The sequence below is a fragment of the Lagenorhynchus albirostris genome, chromosome 16, assembly GCF_949774975.1.
Source record: "Lagenorhynchus albirostris chromosome 16, mLagAlb1.1, whole genome shotgun sequence".
NCBI classification, from domain to species: Eukaryota; Metazoa; Chordata; class Mammalia; order Artiodactyla; family Delphinidae; genus Lagenorhynchus; species Lagenorhynchus albirostris.
In genome coordinates, this window is record NC_083110.1 from 2,974,880 (window position 1) to 2,995,915 (window position 21,036).

General features: G+C 51.6%; 1 protein-coding gene and 1 pseudogene across 4 annotated transcripts in view; one reads left to right on the plus strand and one right to left on the minus strand.

Annotated features, from left to right (window-relative positions):
* Window positions 1-20,718, minus strand: part of FAM89A (family with sequence similarity 89 member A) — a 58,666-nt gene extending 37,948 nt beyond the window's left edge. Inside the window, exons 1-3 of one of the 4 annotated variants that reach the window (XM_060125331.1) lie at window positions 20,396-20,718; window positions 11,149-11,277; window positions 10,314-10,756 (exon numbers count right to left, since the gene is read on the minus strand). In XM_060125331.1, coding sequence (XP_059981314.1) covers window positions 10,652-10,756; window positions 11,149-11,277; window positions 20,396-20,668 — 507 coding nt within the window. In that variant the 5' untranslated portion in view covers window positions 20,669-20,718 and the 3' untranslated portion in view covers window positions 10,314-10,651. Of the gene's footprint in view, window positions 1-2,893; window positions 4,004-10,313; window positions 11,278-20,395 lie in introns of those variants that run through there. The other 3 variants (XR_009535935.1, XM_060125330.1, XM_060125329.1) reach the window with 3 other exon arrangements.
* LOC132507460 (short coiled-coil protein B-like) lies at window positions 12,634-16,041 on the plus strand (annotated as a pseudogene).
* Window positions 20,719-21,036: the final 318 nt, after the last annotated feature.

Genomic DNA, 21,036 nt, shown 5'->3' on the forward strand with positions numbered 1-21,036 from the left:
CTTGGGCTTTTGACAATCGCTAAGTTTTCCTTGGGCAGAGAGATGAGACTCCACTGAGAACTCGCCTCCAGTGAAGTGATGTTGGTTGCTGTAGGGTCTTTGGGTCACACATGCACTTGGCGTATGTTTATCATCACAGGCTCTGAAAGAAATCAGGCCTGTGCATGTAGACGTCAGACCAAGATCCAGTAGAAAGCACTACACGACAAATCATTAAATAATACAGCACTGTGATGAAGGTGAAGGGGCTGTACCAGGCAGTCTCCTTAGATTTCACGTTATTCCAGCACCTGCTTGCGCCTTAAGCGTAAAGCACAAAGCGCGTCTGAGAACTCCAGCTCCGCCGTTATTTAGCCACGGTCCTAGGCAAATCGCTTAACCCATTTAAATTAGAGAAAGGAAAGTGTTTTATGTAAGCACACGGCACTGCACGTACAAGTTTTTGGAGACTTCGTTTAAGCCATTGCATCCGCCTTCTCACTCTTGGCCTCTTGAGGGACTCATTCAACCTCCAAAGCCAGCTCAGATGGCTCCACCAATATCCCCAAGTAGCCGTGGAGTCTCCTTCTGGCACTCAGTGGCCCACGGTACCTCCCCCATCACAGTACTCAACATCCCGTGCTAAGCTGTTTGTGGAAGTGGAGGACTGGCCAGAGGCTCTTCACGGTGTCATCTGTTCTGGGCGCCTGGATCAACGTGATCCCGATAACTGCTAAATAACAATGCTAGCTGAAGGAGTAACATCACCCTAGGTTACAGAGGCATGAAAGCAAGGAGTCAGGTTGGCTAACCGACTATGAATTCCACTGGGGACATAAGGGGAACAGTATCGTTTGTGAATTGCAAGGCTTAAATTAGCAACAATTCTGAGTTCACTGCACACATGCCTAGGAAGCTAGAGGTGTTTTTCTTAACAACTATGGATGTCGCCTTACAGAGTAGTTCACAATTTCTGCAGCTTTCGTCCAGTAATGCTGGACTGCCTTATCGTCTACGTTTCTCTGCTGGTTACCGAGCAGCAAGACAGACCCACCCTGAACTTACAAGAATGACTTACGCCAGGTAGCAAAAAAGGAAACCAGCTGAATTTATTTTCTAGTCACCTGTGGCACCTTTGTAGAAGGGTATATTTGAAAACACTTTATGATTTGGGAAACTTTAATATTCCTTGCCAAGCTGTACTTACAGTATTTAAAGCGTACTACACTTAGAGTAAGAGAAGGTTTGGGGTGAGTTATATATATTTCAGATGGAGCGCTGACCACCCACAGTGGTTTATGGGTACCTGCCACTTCACTGCAGGAGCCAGGAATGTGTCAGCCCAGCCGGAAGGGAAGGGCCCCTTGCTCGCCTTGATTCATTCCACTTCTGACTCTGACAGGCTATCCCACCGTGATGAGACAAAGGCCCAGAAACTCACAGGCCCTAGGAGTCACTGCGGGTCCGCAGACGCAGGGAACGCAAGCATTCTGAATCAGAGCACTCCCCCAGACAGAGCCAGCCCTGCAAGCTTCGCCTGGGGCAGGCCAGGCAATTCTTCAGTGCTGCAGGGACAGCCCTCCGAGAGCGGCAGTGTTGGTGCTGGGCTGACTTAAGGCAGCACTTCTGGAACTCTGTGCGGAATGATGGTCGGAGGACTCATGTCAAGGCGCAGGGCCGGGGGCAGAAGGCTGGGTGGGGTGAGATTCTGCACCACGTTTCCGGTGACGCCTGCACCACGGGCTACATCTTGAATTCTAGATCTCAACTAGATCCACATTAGACTCACGGAGTCGGGGGGACTTTTAGAACCGTACAGGTACCCAGGCCTCACTCCTTACTAATTAAATCTGAATGATGCTAAGGGCCGGAGCGGGGAGTGGGGTGGGCGCGAGGGGGGCACAAGGGGAAGTCTTGATCCAGGCTCGATACTGTTCTAAAAGCTCCCCCAAGTGATTCTCTTGTTCTCAAGGTTCAGAACAGCTGAGCTCAGGTTCACCTCATTGTTAAGCAGGGGCCCAGCCTCGAAGGAAGAGGTTCCAGTAGACAACCAGACTTCACCTGGTTTTGCCACTTTCAATTTTCCCCACCGAGGACTTCCCTGGTGGCGCAGTGGTTAAGAATCCACCTGCCAATGCAGGGGACACAGGTTCGAGCCCTGGTCCGGGAAGATCCCACATGCCGCGGAGCGACGAAGCCCGGGCGCCACAACTACTGAGCCTGCACTCTAGAGCCCGCAAGCCACAGCTACTGAGCCCGCGTGCCACAACTACTGAAGCCCGCGCGCCTAAAGTCCCCAACAGGAGAAGCCACCGCAATGAGAAGCTCGCGCACCGCAAGGAAGAGCAGCCCCCGCTCTCCGCAACTAGAGAAAGCCCGCACGCAGCAACGAAGACCCAACACAGCCAAAAAACAATAAATAAAATGAATTTTCCCCACCGAATAGTCCCGCCACTCGCTGAAGGCAGTTTCCTGCCACCCCTCATTTTAACGGTGACTTTCAACACAGCAAATGAGCGGGAAGGCTTTTCCTTCTCTGCCTATCACCCCAATCCCTGACATGGGGTTGTGTACATGACAGGCTGTCAACATGCTGCTTCACGATGGTGAGTTCTACGTCCTCTCTCTGACCCCAAAGAGGTGCTAATAAGCAACTACTGCACCAAAGGAGAGAAGAGAAGAGAAGCGAGGGGCCCAGAGTATTCAGTGACTGAACAGCCCTGAGACGGAACTGTCAGCCGCAGTCTACTGATAAAACAACTCCAGGAACGAGCTAAGAGAGGAATAAAGCTGCTTTCAGATTCTTAATGGCAAGAAAACAAACTGCAATTTTCTTTCAGCAGTTGATCGGATTCAACGCATTCAAGTTGATGATTCTTAATTCAGACCAAAATAATATCGATACACAACCACAGACAGTTTAGCATTTTATCCTCACTTGTAACCTACAAAGCGTAAAGTGTGCACGAAAGATTTTAATAAATATAGTAAGGCTTAAGGTGACGACCGTTTTGAGTGGAAGAGTTTGCTTTCTCACATAGTAGCTGACATTCAGAATCTTTAAAACCTGAAACGTTCACCGCCTTACCGTGAGAGACACAAAACACAGCTTGCTCCAGTTTTTTCCCCCCGGTTTGAAGTATCTTTGTACTATCTTCCTTCCTCCCACATCTGATGGACAAACGATGATACAAAAATTTTTGACAGGTTAAGAGAATGCAGTTCTCTTGATTGGTGTGACCTGAAATGTTTACTGTTTCAGGGAAAAGCTTTTACTGAGTCACTGGACCATGAGTAATGCAGCTGACAAATAAATACAGCTCAACCCAGTGGCTTCGGAGCTCAGCAAACAGCAAGAAGGGCTGTCGAACACACCGAGGAAGGGCAGCAGGGAAGTGTTCGCTCTCTTACACTGTAAACTGGAGGCAAACCCTACCTGTGAGAAAGCCGCCAGCTACACACGGGTCCTCTCATCTCGCACAAAATACCCGAGCAGGTATTCTCCAGGGACCCTCTCATCATGCTCTCAGTACAAATCCTTGGCCGCAGGGCCTCAGGGCCAGGCTGTGAGGAGATTGCTGAACGCCTCCAGGTCACCTCAGTAGAAAGCGGCCCCCGAAATGGCCCGAGGCCCCACGCCCAGGCAGATCTCCCTGCCTGCAAACTAAACGGGCAGCACAGGTCCCACTGGCCCGGGGATGCCCGCAGCGGGGGAGGAGAGGAGAAGCACACGCTGACAGTCGCCTCCCTCCTGGGTCCTTTAGATGGACTCCAGGATCCAGTCGGCGCTGCAGAGCGGGGAGGCAGGCGGTGAGGGGTCCCTCGGGGGGCTTCGCTCCCTCCTGTCGTGCAGGGGGCTCTGCTCCTGGAAATAGCCCTCCTCGTCGTCGAAGAAGCCGTTCTCCAGAGCGTAAGTGCAGTCTGAGCTCGACGCAGCCTGGCACGCTCCCTTGTACTCCTGGATGGACTCGTAGAGGCTGTATAGCTGGCAGAGCAAGGACATGTCCAGCTGTCGGAGGCCAACCTTGAGGGAAGGGGCAGGCAGGTAAAAACGACAAGTCAGCACTGCAGTGTCACCTCAGCTGTACCCTCAGCCAGCCATCTGCTCGCGCCTGCACATTCCATCCACGCGGCAAACGACGCAGAGCATCACCTGAATGCTTCGGATTTCCAGTTCTGAGAAAACCTTAATTAGGTGATGCCCACGCCTCAGACGTTACTCAACATGTCAGGGAAGGGCCACACCCGCAGGGCGGCGGGGGGGCCCCCGGCACGCCCTGTGGTGCAACAGCTCTGCACATTCTGCAAGCCCCAGCTGGCTTCACATTGGACGGCAAGACTCAAGGGTGTCATTTCCTCTTGCCACGATCAGATTCAGAGAAGACCCACGTGTGCCTGCCCTGCTACGGCCGTCTCTCCTCCCTGGGCCAACAGTCTCCTTGCCACCGCCAGTGGCTCACCAGTCAGTGTCACACACTGCCCCCTGGAGCGCGCACCCTCCAACCAGCTCCGTCTCCAGGCTCACAAGTGGTCAGACTCCCTCTCCTCTGGACAAGAGGACACCTCCTCCCGAGATGGCTGTGGGATCACTCGCCACAGCGGCCACCGAATCAGCCTAGTGAGACCCAGGACCTCTCCAGATTCTCCTGGGAACTATTTCCACAAGTGATGACAGAACTAAGAACATTTAAAAGTCACGTATTTGTTTACCCTCAGGTTCCTCCCTTCCCCGCGGCCCATCCCAGGGAAGAGAGCACAGTCAGGACAGGCGATGGATGCAACGTTTCCCAAAGGGAGAAGGGTTAATTCACCTAGAAATGCAGCCTTGACCAACGCATCTCCACTTTCCTGTGCATGAGAACCACTTGGGGATCTTGCTAAGCCTGCGGGTTCTGACTCGGGCCCCAGGCCTGAGGCCACTGGTGACGGGAACACTGAGCAGTGCTGCCGGGTGGCAAACCTCACGGAGTCTCGAGGGGAGACACTCTAAACAAGATGCCAGATTTATCATCTCTATGCCTCACCTGATGACAAAATGAAATACTTCCTCTTAATCTATTGGGAGGATCAAATGAAATATCAGCCATTTAAATAAACAGGAGTCAAATGCCTCCTGTGTATCAAGCGCTAGGCTAAAAGGGTCGCGATGCCCGGGGAACAGTCCACAGAAAACCGCAGGGAGTGTCAGAGGAGTTAGTCTTTAATATTACCCAGCAGTGAGATTTTCTGCACAAGGGAAGCTAGGGCCCAGGAAGGAGCGGTCAGCTGGTGACAAGACTGGGCGATAAACTCCAGGTCACTCTTCACACCGTCAACCACGCCCAGTCACCAGCCCTCTCTCCAGTACAGCCGAACAGACCACAGAAACGGAGCCGCTCGCACCGCCTTTGCATAATAGCTAGGACGCTCAAAGGAAGACCCAGACGGAGATGCGGGTCCTGTTCTTTCTGGAGCGTTTCCCTTTATTCTAGAATTCCTTCTACCTAGAACTCCTGCTACGCGAACACTGGGGCTCTGTGTCCTAAACCACCGCTCCTTAGTCCTCAACGAATGGCGAGCGCCTGGGAGAAGGCTTTCCTGAAGGACAGACGTGCCCCAAGGCATCCCACTCTCCCAAGCACACCTTGAACAGGGAAGGCAAACCAAGAGGTGACCGGGCGGCCACAATGTCCCTCTGTCGGGTCAAGACACCATCACTGTTCCTAATGAGTGTGTGTGCGCGCGCGCGCACAATATACGTGTGTATGTCGGAAGAGTGGGTCCCTGACATTTGTGTTTTAAAAATTATGCAGATGATCCTGAAGTCCAGTTCTAGTGAAGAACCAGGGTTCTTGACGGGAGTATCCGTCTGCCTCTCCCGGGCCACGTGTAGGGACCGTCCTGGGCGCCCGGAACCGCAGGCCGGCAGGGGGCGCGGCGCCGTATCCGGGGCGCGGCGCTGCATCCAGGGCGCGGCGCGGCCCCGGGCGCCCGCCCGCCGGCCCGGATCCAAGCTGCGAGAGCACCGCAGACCAAACTGTCCAGCTCCTGAAAAGAGCGGCAGCTGCTGCCACCCTTGTTTCCCTCTTCACTGTTCTTTTCCACTCTGCTGGCCTGCAGGGTTTCAGCTTGGAAAGGAATGGCAGGGACCTCGGGGCTCCGGCCAGGGCAGTGCCCGCGTGCCGCCTCATTCCTCCGCCCGCTGAGCCCTGATCCGGCCCGGGGTGTGCGTGGCGTCGCCGGGGCGGCCACACTGGATGCACGCTCTCCCCGTCAAGCCTGCTTTGTGGGAAGCAGTGGTAACTGCAGACTCTCGAGGAAAGGTCCTCCCGTGTCTTACTTCAAACCCCAACAAAGAGGACCTTGCAAACCAGCTAGTTCATTTCAAACCGATGTAATTATTCTTTATACCAAGTCAAACTCTGCGAGCCCTTCGATGCTATGTGTCGCCGCTGCACATACAAATTTAGTTACTCTCTTTCTTAACCACCTTTTAAATATTTGAGGATAATCTCTTTCCACCACCTTCACCCCCTAAACCATTTGCCTTCTCCGAGCTAACATCCTCAGTCCTTCCACTATTCGTGATGACTCTGTTCTTATTAACCATCTAGTTCTCTCCTCTGGACTTTCCAAAGCCTCCTCCACAGTATCCGGATCTGAATACAACCACCAAGCCACAAGGTTCAGACTTGGCAAATTCACATGGCCCTACCTTCTCTAGGATTTTATACAGGGAACATAAACTTTAATAAAGGAAGTCCTCACACCTTCCAGAGAGTACACCAATAGTTGCTCTGCAAGTCATAGCAGACATTCATCCAGAATCCTGGAGATGCTTCTACTGGGTCACTCTGATACCAGCAGGGTTGGGGGAATCCCAAAACTGTTAAGGGAAAAAGAAGTAGCAGGGAGTGACATGCTACTGGCCCAGGTCTGTCACCCTGCTGGGCCACTGGAATGCAGTGGGCACAGGTGAAGGCAGAAGACTAGGCTCCACGGCTCTACAACCCCCGACAAGCTGCAGAGGCCCCGACCTCCCACGATGCCGTGCTACCCCCGAAGCGAGGTTCCAGGCTGTTCTCTTTAGGTGCCAAGGTTCTCCAAGGCATTCCCAGGCCTACGTGGGAGACACACTAGGCTGGGAGTCGGATCATGACCTGGACCTTTCTGCACCGCGGCGGCTGGTGATTCACAAAGCTGCCTTGTCATCGGGCAGAAAGCTGGCCTAGGAACCAAGCCTGGCCAGCCCAGGAATACAGCGCAGCCCTGTACATGCCTGTTACACAAGCCAACGGATGCCAAGCGCTTGGACTAACTGAGCAGGATTACAGGGATTTAAAAACAACACACGTGCACGCACACGCCCACACCCCACCCAGCTTCTCGGGGCCTCCTTCTTCGGGTGCTAGATTCCACTTCCTCTGATTCACCAGCAATCCTCCAGATTAGCTAGGAGGACATGGGGCAAGTAAACAGGAAGCTAGGAACAACCCCCTCTCCCCCAGCTGTGCTTGTTTAAACATTTTCACTTGAATTTTCTAGATGTAAATTGAAAATCCCTAGGCAGCATCCCCTGTTCTGGTCTGAACCTATGCTCCCCTGCGCCTCATGCACTGATCAGGCTGAGGCCCCTTCACCCCGAGCGTCCCCTGGCTGTCTCCAGCTACATCTGTTGAAGCCCAGCCCCAGGGTCTCCTCCACTCTTCAGACCTGGATGGGCTCAGCCACCAGCGCTCCTTGCTTTCCCTTGCCTCCTCTGCCTGTCTCATGGCATCTATCACTCCCTACCTTATGCTGTGGGTACACACACGGTCTTCCTTCTCCTACTGTAGGAGGAGCCCAGATGGCAGGGACCCATCTGCCCTTTGGGTCCCTCAGCACCCAGCGCAGAACCCTGCAGAGGAAACTTGGATACTGGTTGCCTGAGGGAAAGCGCCTCGCTGTGGAGACCTCGGTGCCCTCCCAGAGGACGCCCGGCAGCGTCCTGGCAGCGGGTCGCACTAGGATCCGCAGGCCCCTGGCTCCAAACCAAGGTCCCCCTGAGGAAAGCCACAGACCGCGTGGTTCTCGCCACGTCATCAAAACAGCACTCACCTCTTGCCTGACAGGAGAAGGCACAAAACCAAGATTCCTTCCTGAGCGCTCGTTACAGAGCCAGCCATCTGCAGCTGGAAGACACACTCATGACAGGCCAGAAAGCAGGCTCTCAACACTGGCGCCAAGAGAGCTCAACTGCCATTATGTTCTAGGACATGATGAAATCACCCATGAACAAGAACTTCTCATCCTTCCCGAAGAAAGTGAGGCGGCGGGGGGGGGGGGGGGGGCTAGGCAGGGGAACATGCCCTCAGCAAGCCCACTAACCCTCGCCACTGTCCCCACCCTGCGAGCAGAAGCCTGTCACCTTACGGACATGTTCCCACGGGTCCCTAAAGGACAGCTGCTCTCCTCATTCACAGCGGGATTCAGAAAACGCAGCTCTTATTTGAAAGTGCAGTTGAAAAATTCAGACAGGCTCAGTTTAGAAAAACACAGAATTCTAAGACCCTGCCATTTACAGCCCCTTGGTCTACACCTCTGAGACAATTCAGAACAAGCCACTCGTTTCCATCTCTTTAAACTGCTAGCGTGATTCCTTCCTCTCCCCGGTCAGGCTTCCTGCCTCCTTCCTGAACTTTTCCCACGAGCAGAGCTCCCTGCACGCTGCCTGCTGCACGCACAGGTGCTCACCAACCCGCGGCATCTCCAACGACGGGGCCGGATAATCCTGAACAACGCTCGCTCGCGACGGTTTCAAGAGTTCACAGTGGGCTGGCCCCATGCATACACCTCAGACAGGGTGGCGGTTCCCAGCTGGGTCTGGGGTCACCCAGCCTCTGGATATCTTTGGAGGGTGGCGTTGAGGAGGAAGTTCTTCCTGACTTTCAGATTATAATAGAAACATTACCATTAGGGTACAAGGCCTAGAAGATGAAAGAAGACTTTCATGGGAGATTTATGTTGATTGAAAACAAAGCATCATGAAAAATGTTAGGATTTTCTCAGAAGTCAAAAATACATTTAAGAAAAAGAGTCTGTTTTACTGAAGTAACTAAAAACAAAATTTGGGGTAATTCGCCGGTGCAACTTCTTCCCAAACACAGCAGTGAGTAGAAAACAAGACAAACATACAAGGAAACGGCCTCATTTGTACCCAGCTCCGTATAGGGGCCTGGGCCCAGGGGAGGGGGAAGCAGATCTGGTGCCAGTGTGGGCAATGAGCCCTCTGCCCTGGTAGTCCTCTATCTGCTATCGCTGTGATTCCTCAACCTGAGATGAAAACTGCCCCCCCTCACATGGGGCGAGGGGCGTACAGATGCAAAGTTAAGCTATAGAATCAGGAACTACAGTACAGGGGGCCCCAAAATATGGGGACAGACGCGGAAAAAGTCTGTCGGGTAAAAGTTTAGTTCAGAACATAACGGATGATAGAAACTTGACTTAAGAAATTATATTATAGTCATACAATAAAAACCAGGCAGTCATTTAAAAGACAGAGCAGCTCTCTAAGCACTAGAGTAGGACACTGACCAACACACACCAGTTGGCACGAAAGTTCAAGGTACAGAATAGTATGTTTAGTAGGATCTCACTTTATACATCCATGCACACACATGTGCAAGCTTCTGACTAGAAGAGAAAATGTCCGTTAGCAGAATTTACTTCTGGAAAGTGGGACTGGATGTTCACGGCCTTCTGTACTGCTTAATTTTTTTTTCCAACAAGCACGTTACTCCTAATTTTAAAAACTAGTAATAATAGGGCTGCATGCTTGTAAAACCTTTCTGGAGGACTCACTGGCAATGTCTATCAAAAGCCTTAAAACATCACTTTTTTTTTTTTTTTTTTGGCTGTGTTGGGTCTTTGTTGCTGCACACGGGCTTTCTCTAGTTGGGGCGAGCGGGGTCTACTCTTTGTCGTGGTGCGCGGGCTTCTCATTGCGGCGGCTTCTCTTGCTGCGGAGCACGGTCTCTAGGCACGCGGGCCCAGTAGTTGTGGCTCGCGGGCTCAGTAGTTGTGGCTCACGAGCTCTAGAGCGTAGGCTCAGTAGTTGTGGCACATGGGCTTAGTTGCTCCACGGCACGTGGGATCTTCCCGGACCAGGGCTCGAGCCCGTGTCCCCGCATTGGCAGGCAGATTCTTAACCACTGCGCCACCAGGGAAGTCCCTCACGTAACTTTTAACCAGCTAACCAGTTCATTTCTGGGGACCGTGGAGTAGAAAATCTCAGCTGTACACAAATAGGTAATCCTCATCCCTGTTCTGTGAGGTAGGTGTGGATTCTGTTACGATGAGGAAACTGAAGCCCTAAAAGATGCAGGCCCTTCACTAAGAGCAGGGGGCTGCAAGCAGGTGGCAGGACTCCAGCGTCCATGCGGGACCCTCAGCTTGCCCCGCCTGCACAGACGACACGGGGAGACGCCGCCATGTCAGCTGCGGTGCGGCAAGCTGCTGAGATCACAAGTGCCTTCTATTTGGGGCTTTTCTGAATTTTCCAGATCTTCTACTGTGAATACGTATTAATTCATAACGAGAGAACTTTCAAAGTTATCTTTTGAAGACGTAATGAATGAGTAAGCATATCCAATGAACAGCTTGTACATTTATTTTAGACAAGACTTGGTAAATGCCCCCAATTTAATGGGAGTGTCTAGTGTGCACCCACAGGACTGGAATGCAATAAAGCAGTAACTAATGGATCGTAATCTGATTTCTGAATAAAGGACGTGTTGACAGAAGGACACTGACCTGCATACTGTTTAGAAAAGGAAAGTCAAAGAGAACAGCTTCATCGCTGTTGATCTAATAGAGAAAAAGCTATGAACTCAGCAGCCGGAGCTGGACAGAGCTGCCCCTGCAGGACCCCGAGCTGCCCGGCATGCTGTGATCCTGGGCTCCCTAAGCAGGCTTCCATCCGTCACATGGCTCCTCCCCAGGGGGATGCACATCAGTCAGCCTCGTCTCCTGTTAACACTGTGGCCCCACTGAGCTGAGGACTGCCTCGGAAGAGCCCCGGTGACTCAGAGACAGCAAACAGACCAGGTGCGTGGCCTCGCCAGGGATTAGGCCAGACCCAAAGCCCACCTCTACACTCTCCCGTGAACTCCTCGACCAGGAAGGGCAGTTTGAGTGGAGTTTTCTGCTTACACCAGAAGGCATCCGCACTGATGGATGGAGCCCATTCTGCAACTCAGCAGTTCTCATGAAGACGTCCTTGCTCATCTCTGACCTAAAGTAATGATAGTACCAATGAAGCCCATTCCCTCTCGTTGTGTCCTAGGTGAAGATGAAGAAAAGCGATCAACTGTTGTCTTTAAGAAACGTCTTTGTACATTCCTTAACTTTCCCGATTACAAAAATAAAATATTCTAACTATTAAAAAGTCAGCGGGGGCTTCCCTGGTGGCGCAGTGGTTGAGAGTCCGCCTGCCGATGCAGGGGACACGGGTTCGTGCCCCGGTCTGGGAAGATCCCACATGCCGCGGAGTGGCTGGGCCCGTGAGCCATGGCCACTGAGCCTGCGCGTCCGGAGCCTGTGCTCCACAACGGGAGAGGCCACAACAGTGAGAGGTCCGCGTACCGCAAAAAAAAAAAAAAAAGTCAACGGCTCATAATTATACAAAGAGTCTTCCGTAATTTCATGCTCTAAAGCAGCAATCTTCAAATGTTTTGGTCTTGGGACCCCTTTATACTCTTAAAATTATCGAGGGTCCCCAAGATCTCTTGTTTATGTGGGTTATACCTAGCAGTAGTTACCTTATTGGAAATTGAAACTGAGAAACTTTAATATTAATCCATTCGAAACACTATACCCATTGTTAATATAAATAACATTTTTATAAATGAGCTTTTGTAAATCTTTTTAATCTCTGGCTTATCTGCTCTGTACTTGATCCTTGTAACATGCTTTTTTTGGTTGAAATAAACCTGGCCTCATCCTTAAGGTGGCTGCAGTGTGGACAATGAGCTTTTCATACTGTTTCATTAAAACCCACCAGCCTCACACTCTGAATGGACCTTTTAACCACGTGTCAAGCGTTGGTTACGTGAAACGTGGAAAAATGATTCACTGAATTACTTAGCTCCTCGAAATATTGATACATTTTCTTAGGTACTATTTTGGAAAATCACATTTGTCAATGTGACCACCACATAATAACGGACCCCCGAAAGGATCTGGGAACCCCTAGATGTCCTCAGACCATAATTTAAGAACCACTGTTCTTAACATATCCACTTTTAGCTGTTTAGCATATGTCCCTCAAGACACCATGCATACACACATGTATACATGTGCTGTTTTGTAACTTAACTTTTCCATACCTTGAACACCTATGTTTATTTACATAGTTACCACATTCTTTTCAACAACTATACAGTATTCTATCACTGTTATATATTATTATTATAGACTACTACTATATATCACTGCAAAAGATATTCTTGTACAAGTACTGTTATTCCCTTGTGTGCTATTTCTGTAAGATAAATTTATGAAAATGAAATTGCAGGGGAGGAGGCAGAGAAGGGGAATGGGATGCCTTCCTTCCAGTCCTTCCCCAATCCTGGGGCCACAAACAGCAGACCATTCATCAAGGATTTGTGTCCAAGGCCTGAAAGTTCATTACCCAAGATGATGAATGCAAACGTGTATGCAGTTGAGGCTATAAATCAGGTGGGACTAGAGGAAAAAACACGACTTACTAATGACACGTTGGAACTCAACACACATTTGAAGGTTAGCTTGCATTTTGTCGTTTTCTTGAATGATATCCAACTAATTGAAATTGCCTCTCTGCAAGAGCAGATGCAGTTAAGGAAGAGCATCTGAAGCTAAAAATCAGAAAACCAAGTTCTTGGACAATATACAGAAAACTTCGTGTCAGCACCTAGTGTTTTTTAGAAAACTGACGTAAGAAGCAAGAGAAAGAGGTTGGTGCCCATTCTGTTTTACGGTGCTTATTTCCCAGAACCCACACCATCACTACGATCATTCTTTTCAATCTTTGCTAATCCTTTAGGTAAAACATGATACCTTATTGTTTTAATTTGCATATCTGTGGTTATAAGGGATTTTAAACACCTTGCCGTTCTCTTTACCTGCATGAACTTGGCTATTTTATTGCCAATCTTAAGTACAGTTGACAACCTAAGAATACACCAAACACCCTCCTTCCAAGTTTCTAGTCTCCATATGTATTTTGGTAATCTTCCTCAGCCCCGCCTCCCCAGGCTGGGACAGGCCTGGCATCCCACAGACGTTACCCCTCCCCTAGAGAGCAGAGATCAGAGGACACACACCCCCTCCACTTCTCCAGTCAAGGACAGCACCTCCCTCCCCGAATACTTGAAGACAGGATTCTCTGACCTGCAAAACGAGGCCAGCCCATGGCTCCTTAGGGCCCATCACGGAAGTGAACAGAGAGCGCTCATGAAAACTGAGACGGCCACCTCTCTTAAACAATTTCTGCAGATCCGCAAGGAAGGCTAAGGGTTTGTCTCTTGGGGGAGAATGAACATCTCTGTCATGTCTGTGGGGGAATGAGCCACAGGAAAGCAGGAGCAGCCTTTGTGAGCCCTGCCTACTTATCACTTGGAAACATCTGGAGAATGTGGGCAAGGAGTGAGGTGAACAGGAGGCCAGGGCTCTGGAGAACAGCACTGGGCAAGAGGGGGCAAACGTCTGACCTGGCCAGTCTCAGGGCTGGTTTCCTGCTCAGGGACTCTGTGATCTGTCCATAAGGTTTCTTACCCAGTATCGTGAAAAATGTAGCTTCTCAAATTGGGTTCTGAAGTCCCTGTAGTGCTGAGGCAGGCATTGCAGGAGCAAAACTGCGCAGCTTCTGACCGCTGCTGGGTGGGAGAAACTGCCTGAGGACTGTGGCCCTCTTCCTGGGCCCTCTCTGAACATCCTTGCCCACCTTGCCTCGAAGATCTACAGCAACGTCAGGCCCGGGCCCAGAGCGGGAGACACTGATGGCTGCAGGGTGCAGAAAGGCCTGGGCACTGGCTCTGTAAACAAAGAGGTACCCAAAGTGCCAACAACTGGGGCACTTTTAGAGCCACACTTAACAGATGAATGACTTTAACCAAAAGGGGGAGAAAAAGCAGAAGGGCAGCGCTATTCATGAGAGACTTCTGAGTTAGGGAAAATGTGAATTTAGAGTCTCTACAGGGAGGTACAGTAATAGATAAAAGTTGAAAGTGGTACAAAAACAGATCTTTCAATCCTTTACATCTTCAAATCTTAAGACTATAAGTATAGGGCTTTCCTGGTGGCGCAGTGGTTGAGAGTCCGTCCGTCGATGCAGGGGACGCGGGTTCGTGCCCCAGGAGGATCCCACATGCCGCGGAGCGGCTGGGCCCGTGAGCCATGGCCACTGAGCCTGCGCGTCCGGAGCCTTTGCTCCACAACGGGAGAGACCACAACAGCGAGAGAGGCCCGCGTACCGCAAAAAAAAAAACAAAACAAAGACTATAAGTATGATCTCACTTAGAGATAACCTTGAAAGGGAATGAAACCAGGCCAATGACCCCATAGACACAAGTCTGCTATCATATAGACTTTTAGCTTTTGCTTTTATTGGGTGGATACCGGGATGGAGACAGGTATTACACAGGGTAAGAATGGCCTAAAATCTTTAAGAACTATTGTAGACAGCCAAACTTCTGATGAACCAAGTCCAAGAATAGCAAACTTACACCCTCCTTCCTTTTCTGCTCCCAGCCCTTTGCATTAAGTGGATCTGTAAGCAGGTATAGCTGTGCAAGGGTCCTCGGGGGCACTAAGCACACTGCGTTAGGGAGGACCTGCCCCCGTGCCCACGTTATTTTATGACAGAGCAAACGTCTTCTATAGGCACCACAATGACCCATAAAAACATGAGGGGAAAAGAATTATACTACTATTGCCAACTGGATCCTTTATGGCATTTAATCTCATTTTCCCAATAAGGGACCTGTAGCCTAAAATAATGAAGAGGCTTGCCCAAGTTATATCACATAATTTGGTAACAGGATCCAAGCTCTCGATGCCCGGCTCATGCACGTCCCAGCTCTCAAAGAGCTTGTTAAAAATGCAGATTCTGCCTCTCCCCCACTCTGATTCTGTTGGTATAAGAAGGGGCCCAGGAATCTGCATTTTTAGCGAGCACCACAGGGGACTCTGGGGCTGCTGGTCCATTTGGGGAACACCAAGATACGCCATACTGGTGAGAAGACCAGTGGAAACACAAAGACAATACTAAAGGCCAGCGGCCATCCCCAGTCGCCTCTGCCCAAGGTCGACCAAGAACGCTGCATTGGGAGCTAATGCTCTTACCTCAGATGGCATTTCACAGGCCTGGCTCGAGACTGGACCTCCAACCAGAAACCCATTTAAAGACTCAAACCTGCTCTCTGAGACGCTAGTTTCGTGTGTAGGACGAGGACTGAACGCTGCGGGGATTTGGACTACTCAAGCTCATGCCCGTCTCCTAGAATACAGTTCACTGGACAAGCTCGTTAGGCCTTTAGCTGTTGTCTCAACTGAAATGCGGGAAATATAAGTCTTGCTGCTCTCAGGAATCAAATCCTTTTCCTCAGATTAAATTCTTCACCCAAACCACTGCAGCTCTGGAACTCGAAAGTTCTGCGCGGGTGACTTCCCACTCACGCACAAGTGGGTGACCAAAGTAACTGCTGGACAGTTTGAAGAAAAAAAGAAAAAAAATGAGGCCAAGAGTCTTCAAAGCTACTAGAACGTGCTGCTGGTTTGAGGAGTGGAACCCAAGAAGACACGGACCCCGTGTCTCCGAGGACAGACACGGCCATCTCCCAGCCCCACGGCTGAGGCACTCGTTGTGTCTCTCCGCTTCCGTGGGACGCTTTTGAGGACCTAAGCTTGATGCACTAACCCCACAGGGCTGCTGGCCAGGGGTCTCTGAAGAACCCTGCAGGGAAAGGCGTGTGCCAGGTCCCTGGGGACCCTGAGAATCGCCTGTGTCCTTCAACCACACGCAAGGATTTGAAACGCCAACCGAGATCTTCTGAGCCAAGCTAGCCTGTCAGCGTGGCAGATAAAAATCTTTGAAACTATGGGGGCCTTGAGGACAAAGTATTCTTATCCAGAAAAAGGTCTGCGGTAGACATCTAGTATTTTGGCTGTCCAACAGCTGCCCCCTGCTCCATTTCTGCAAATTGTTCTTTCTTTGAGGGATGCCCAACCCCGAACCCCATCCACATGGTCATACCATCATAGTAAAATACCATCCTGCCCTCAGTCACTGATAGCTGGCCCAGGCTGGCCAGACCCCACCAAGCTGGACCCAGTGGCATCCTTCCACACAGTATTTTCAAAGTGGCAGTAAGAAGCATGGCTGAGGGACTTCCCTGGTGGTGCAGTGGACAAGACTCTGCACTCCCAGTGCAGGGGGCCTGGGTTCGATCCCTGAACGGGGAACAAGATTCCAGCATGCATGCCACAATTAAGAGTTTGCATGCCACAACTAAGGAGCCCATGTGCCACAACTAAGGAGCCGGCGAGCCGCAACTAAGGATCCAGCAGGCTGCAACTAAGGAGCCTGCGTGCCACAACTAAGGAGCCAGCGAGCCGCAACTAAGGAGCCCTCTATCTGCAACTAAGACTCGGCGCAACCAAATAAGTAAATAAATATTTTTAAAAACGAAGCATGGCTGAACCTGGGAGTGTGGACACTTTCGGCAGCCACATTCCAAAATGTAGGGGAAAAGTTTTTTACATAAAAAGGAGGGGAAAGGAGAATACAGTGGCCTTCGTGGGTTCCCCATCAACCCTGGTTCTAGTCTGTCTCTGTACACATGCAGCCCTACAAGGTTCTCCTTTTGCAAGAGTTGGTTCAAACTGAGTCTCTATTACTAATACAGAGTCTTCAGACATGAAAAAATGACAAGTGGTCTAAACTACAGCAATCATATTGCTGCAAAGAGGCCCACCTCTACCAGATGTTATAAGCTTCTTAACACCTAGATACTTCCTATTCACCTCTGTGTCCTCCACAACACTTTATAACTAGCAGACACCTGGTCAACATCTGTTGAATATGATCCAAAACTATTCTCTGATGTTGGAAAACAAACAAACAAACAACAATCTCAGCTTCTTGTTTTAAAGGACTTTTTCAGGTCTAAAGAGCAAGAAGCATCTGTGTGACCCTCGCAGCTCTCCAAATGAGCTGGCTAGGGGAGGGGAAGGGAAGTCACAGGAGCACAGAACTTCAGAGTTACCCTGTTGTGAGGACAGGAAACCAGCACTCGCAGAGCAGAGCAGGGCGTCGCCAGTCATGGGACAGAACCTCTGCCCACACGGACGCCCCTGGACACCAGCTTCCCCAGGTTCTGCCTCACCGTGCATCAATCAGTTTATCTCCAGGCCAGACTCTGCCAGCCTCCAGCTCCACATTCTGAAATGTTTAACATACTCTTCCGCTGATGTAATGGCAAACCACCTTCCCCCATAAGCAGCCACTCCCCCTGACTCCCCTAGTGCTGTGATGAACCCCACTTTCCCCATGATGGATTATCAAGGTTATTACTGCCATATAATGGCACACTATGGAGTGAGGGAAGACATTATAGGATACATTGACCTAGAAAATATTTGTAATATGTGCCCCCCAAAAGCAGTAAAATGCAGTGATTAAACAGGGTCTTGGGGCCGGACACATCTGGTTGAGTTTGTCCGCCTTGGGTGAGTTACTTAAATTCTGAGTCATATTTTTTAAACTAGACACTTTCAGTACCTATCTTGTGGAGAAGTTATAAGATTCAAATAAGACGATGTAAGGAAAGCATTTACACTGTGCCTATCGGGAGATACACCCAGATATTAACAGTGACTATCTCCAGCTGCTAGGACTGTAATTTTTCGTTGTTTTGCTTAGCTGTTGTACTTTCCATTAAAACACTTAAGTCATCTCTGATTCCTCAGCATCACTGTCCCTGACTCCTAACATTGTATCAGCAATTCCTGCAGATTCTGTTTCAGAGAAGTAGTCCCCATTTGATTCTTGTTTCCCATTCCCGGGTCCCCATGCTGCTGGAAGCTCTCACCTGCCCCGACCATACCTCTAGCGTCTGCCAGGCCCAGCTCTCCCTCCTCAGCGCCCTGCTATCACATCAACGCTTCCAAGCCAGCTCTCCGGCTCAACCCCTTCCTTTGCTACTGGAGGCTTTCTGCAACTCACCTGGCCCCGGCCCCAGGCCCCTGGCAGCTGCAACGTCCACTCCCGCGTTATTCCAATGGGAGCGCCCTTCGGGCTGGCTGTGCTGCTAGAGTCCTATCACCCTCTCTCTTCTTAAAATCAGCCACCTTCCGATGCCTCCCGCACTACTGCTGCTGGAAGCTGCCCTCCTGTGCTGGCGTAGGACTGTTTCAAAAGGAACTGATTTCATTCTGCCAGGACTTCTAGTTAGGTCCCTTGACACAGAGCTGACCTCAGGCCTTCAGAGTCAGTAGATCAACACAAACTACTAGGCAGACAATTCAGGCACGAACTCTCTGCTCCGATCTTGCAAGGCCCCCCAGTGGGAGCCTCAGTTTGAGGTGACCCCTCAGACCCCACCGCCCTAGGTTAGTAAATCTCAAAAAGCCAAAACACCAGAGTACTTCGAAAGACCTTGTGACGTTTCTTGGAAGGGACCTGTCAAGGCCTGTAGCCATATTTTGTCTTGTTCTCAGCTAAATATCAGACAGACCTAAGATGGCTGTTTACTTTCCTTGTGCTTCAGATAGTTAGGCTTTGAGAGAGCTCTGGTCCAAGGCATAATGAGAAGGCTGTGGCTATACTTCAGTTGCACCAGGAGGGACCTGGAAAAACACTTTCGGGAAGGGCATGTTTACTCCCACTTGGGAGTGTGTGAGACTCCAAAGCACTTTCACAAAGCAGAGAGAGCTTCACAACAGGAAAAAACCTCTCTGAGGTTTTCCTGTCTCTGTTCTGGTAACTTAACCAGGATGGGTCTTCCTATTTCACCCCCGTATTTATGCTGCATCCAAGTTCAGGCTGTAAACATACTCGGTGTACATTTATCTAATTAAAACACAGCTTACCAGCTGTGCAATGCTGGTGTCGATTAATGTTTATTAATAAATTTAGAACAGTTGGCTTGGAATTTAAGTCATTCTGTAAGAAGCTTAGAAAAATCTTTTCGTAGAGAACTGGAAATCACTTCAGTGGCAGCCACGGGGGGGGGAAGACAATATCTAATTGATTAAAAGGTGTTAAGGCTGTTTTTCTAGATTTAATTCTCAGTTTTCAGAACAGATATGCTCCTGAAAAAATTCATAAATTGAATTTTTCTAAAGAATATCTTGATGCACTCGATGCATATTTAAAGGATTCCTATTATAAATTTTTTGGTAAATTTATTCTTGGGGAAAAAGCAGTTTTCATATATCAGATTTCCTTAATAAAGTATTTACCTGTGCCAGGAGAGAGGAAAAACCTGCACTAGGTAAAAGGAATGGGCAAATTCTAAAAAGAGAGAGGGTGGCCAGGGGACGGTGCTCAGGGGCCCTGCGGGAGGGTTAGAAGGAGGAAGTTCTTCTGTTCTCTTCTAGGCTGGCCTAAGCCTGGAGAAGGCTGGAGAAAGGCTCCCTGCCACCCAAATCCCTGTCCTTGAGTTGCTTCTGGCGTCACCCTAAGTCGTGCGTCCTGGTCCACAAACACCTAACATACTTCCCAACGACTGCGAAAAAGTAAGCCCCATTGTTTGGAGCCCGGACACAACCTGAAGAACCTGCACGGGCTTCACCCAGACGGCGAGGATGCCACCGCCCCACTCCTCCCGAGCGGGCTCGGGGTGTCGCCGTACCGCGCGGACACGGTCAGATCGAGCGGTGGCTTTCACGGCCATCTGTGGGCCGGAGCCGCTCCGCCGTAATCCAATTCTGCACGCGCCGCCTCGGGCGCGGGGGAGGGGCGAGGGCTGTTCCCATCTGCCGTCTACACTCGCAAGGACAAAAAGCTGTTCCTCTTCAGGGCAGAAGAACACAATCGCACACAGCTCTGAAGCCCTCGCGCGCAGCGATGGCCGCTCCCCTCCCGGGGGTTCTGCTGCCCTCTGGGGAGGGGTGACCAGCCGCCCCCGGCCCTAGGCCAAGCGCCAGCCCCACGCCGCGCCTCCCGGGTCTCTAAGCCAGCTGGGGCCGGACTAGGGGAGCCCGGTCTCCAAAAAGCTGCCTTTTGAGAAGGGTGCCCTCCCAGGGCGAGGGTCCAGTCGCGGGCACAGAGCGGACAGCGTCCCTCTTTCGGCGCCGGCGCTTGGGTTAAAAGAGCCGGAGACAGGCGGGTGTCGCGGGGACTTCCGGCGAACTTTCCCGGGACGGCGAGCCGGGAGGGGAAGGACCCCCGCCCCAGCCCGCGGACCTCCCTTACCATCTCCTTGCGCAGCAGGGCCAGCGCGGCGTCCAGATTAGGAGGCTTGGCGGGCAGCGCCGCGGCCCGCGCCCCGCCGCCGCCAGCGCCCCCGCGGCTCAGCTCGTCCTGGATGCGCGACTTCTGTGCGTACAGCCGCTCCAGGTGCCTCCAGCCCCCCGACGCGCCGCCGCCCGACGCCGAGTGCAGCAGCCCGCTCAGGCTCTTGGGCAGCGGGGGCAGCCCGTCCACCCGCAGCCCGCGCACCGAGCCGGTTGCCCCGGGCCCGCTCATTTCGCCCGGCCAGACCGCTAGCCCTCAAGTCCTGCGCCTCCGCCGCCGCCGCCGCCTGGGGCCCAGGCTCCGCGGCCCGCCCCCTTTCCGGCGGCGCCCCGCCCACTTCCCCTCCCCGCCGCGCTGCCCCCGCCCCTCTCTGCGTCCCCGCCCCGCGCCCTCGCCCCCTTGGCGCCCCACCTCCCGAGCTCTCCTACGGCCCCGCCCACTTAGCGCCCACCCGACCTCCGGCGCTTCGGCGCTCACCCCCGCGTTCCCGGTTCACCGTGGACCCCTACCCCGTACCCCCCGCGCCCACCCCCACCGCTGCGCCCATCCCCGGCGCAACCTTGAGAACCTCTCGAGACTCCCGCCTCACCCCCGCGCCC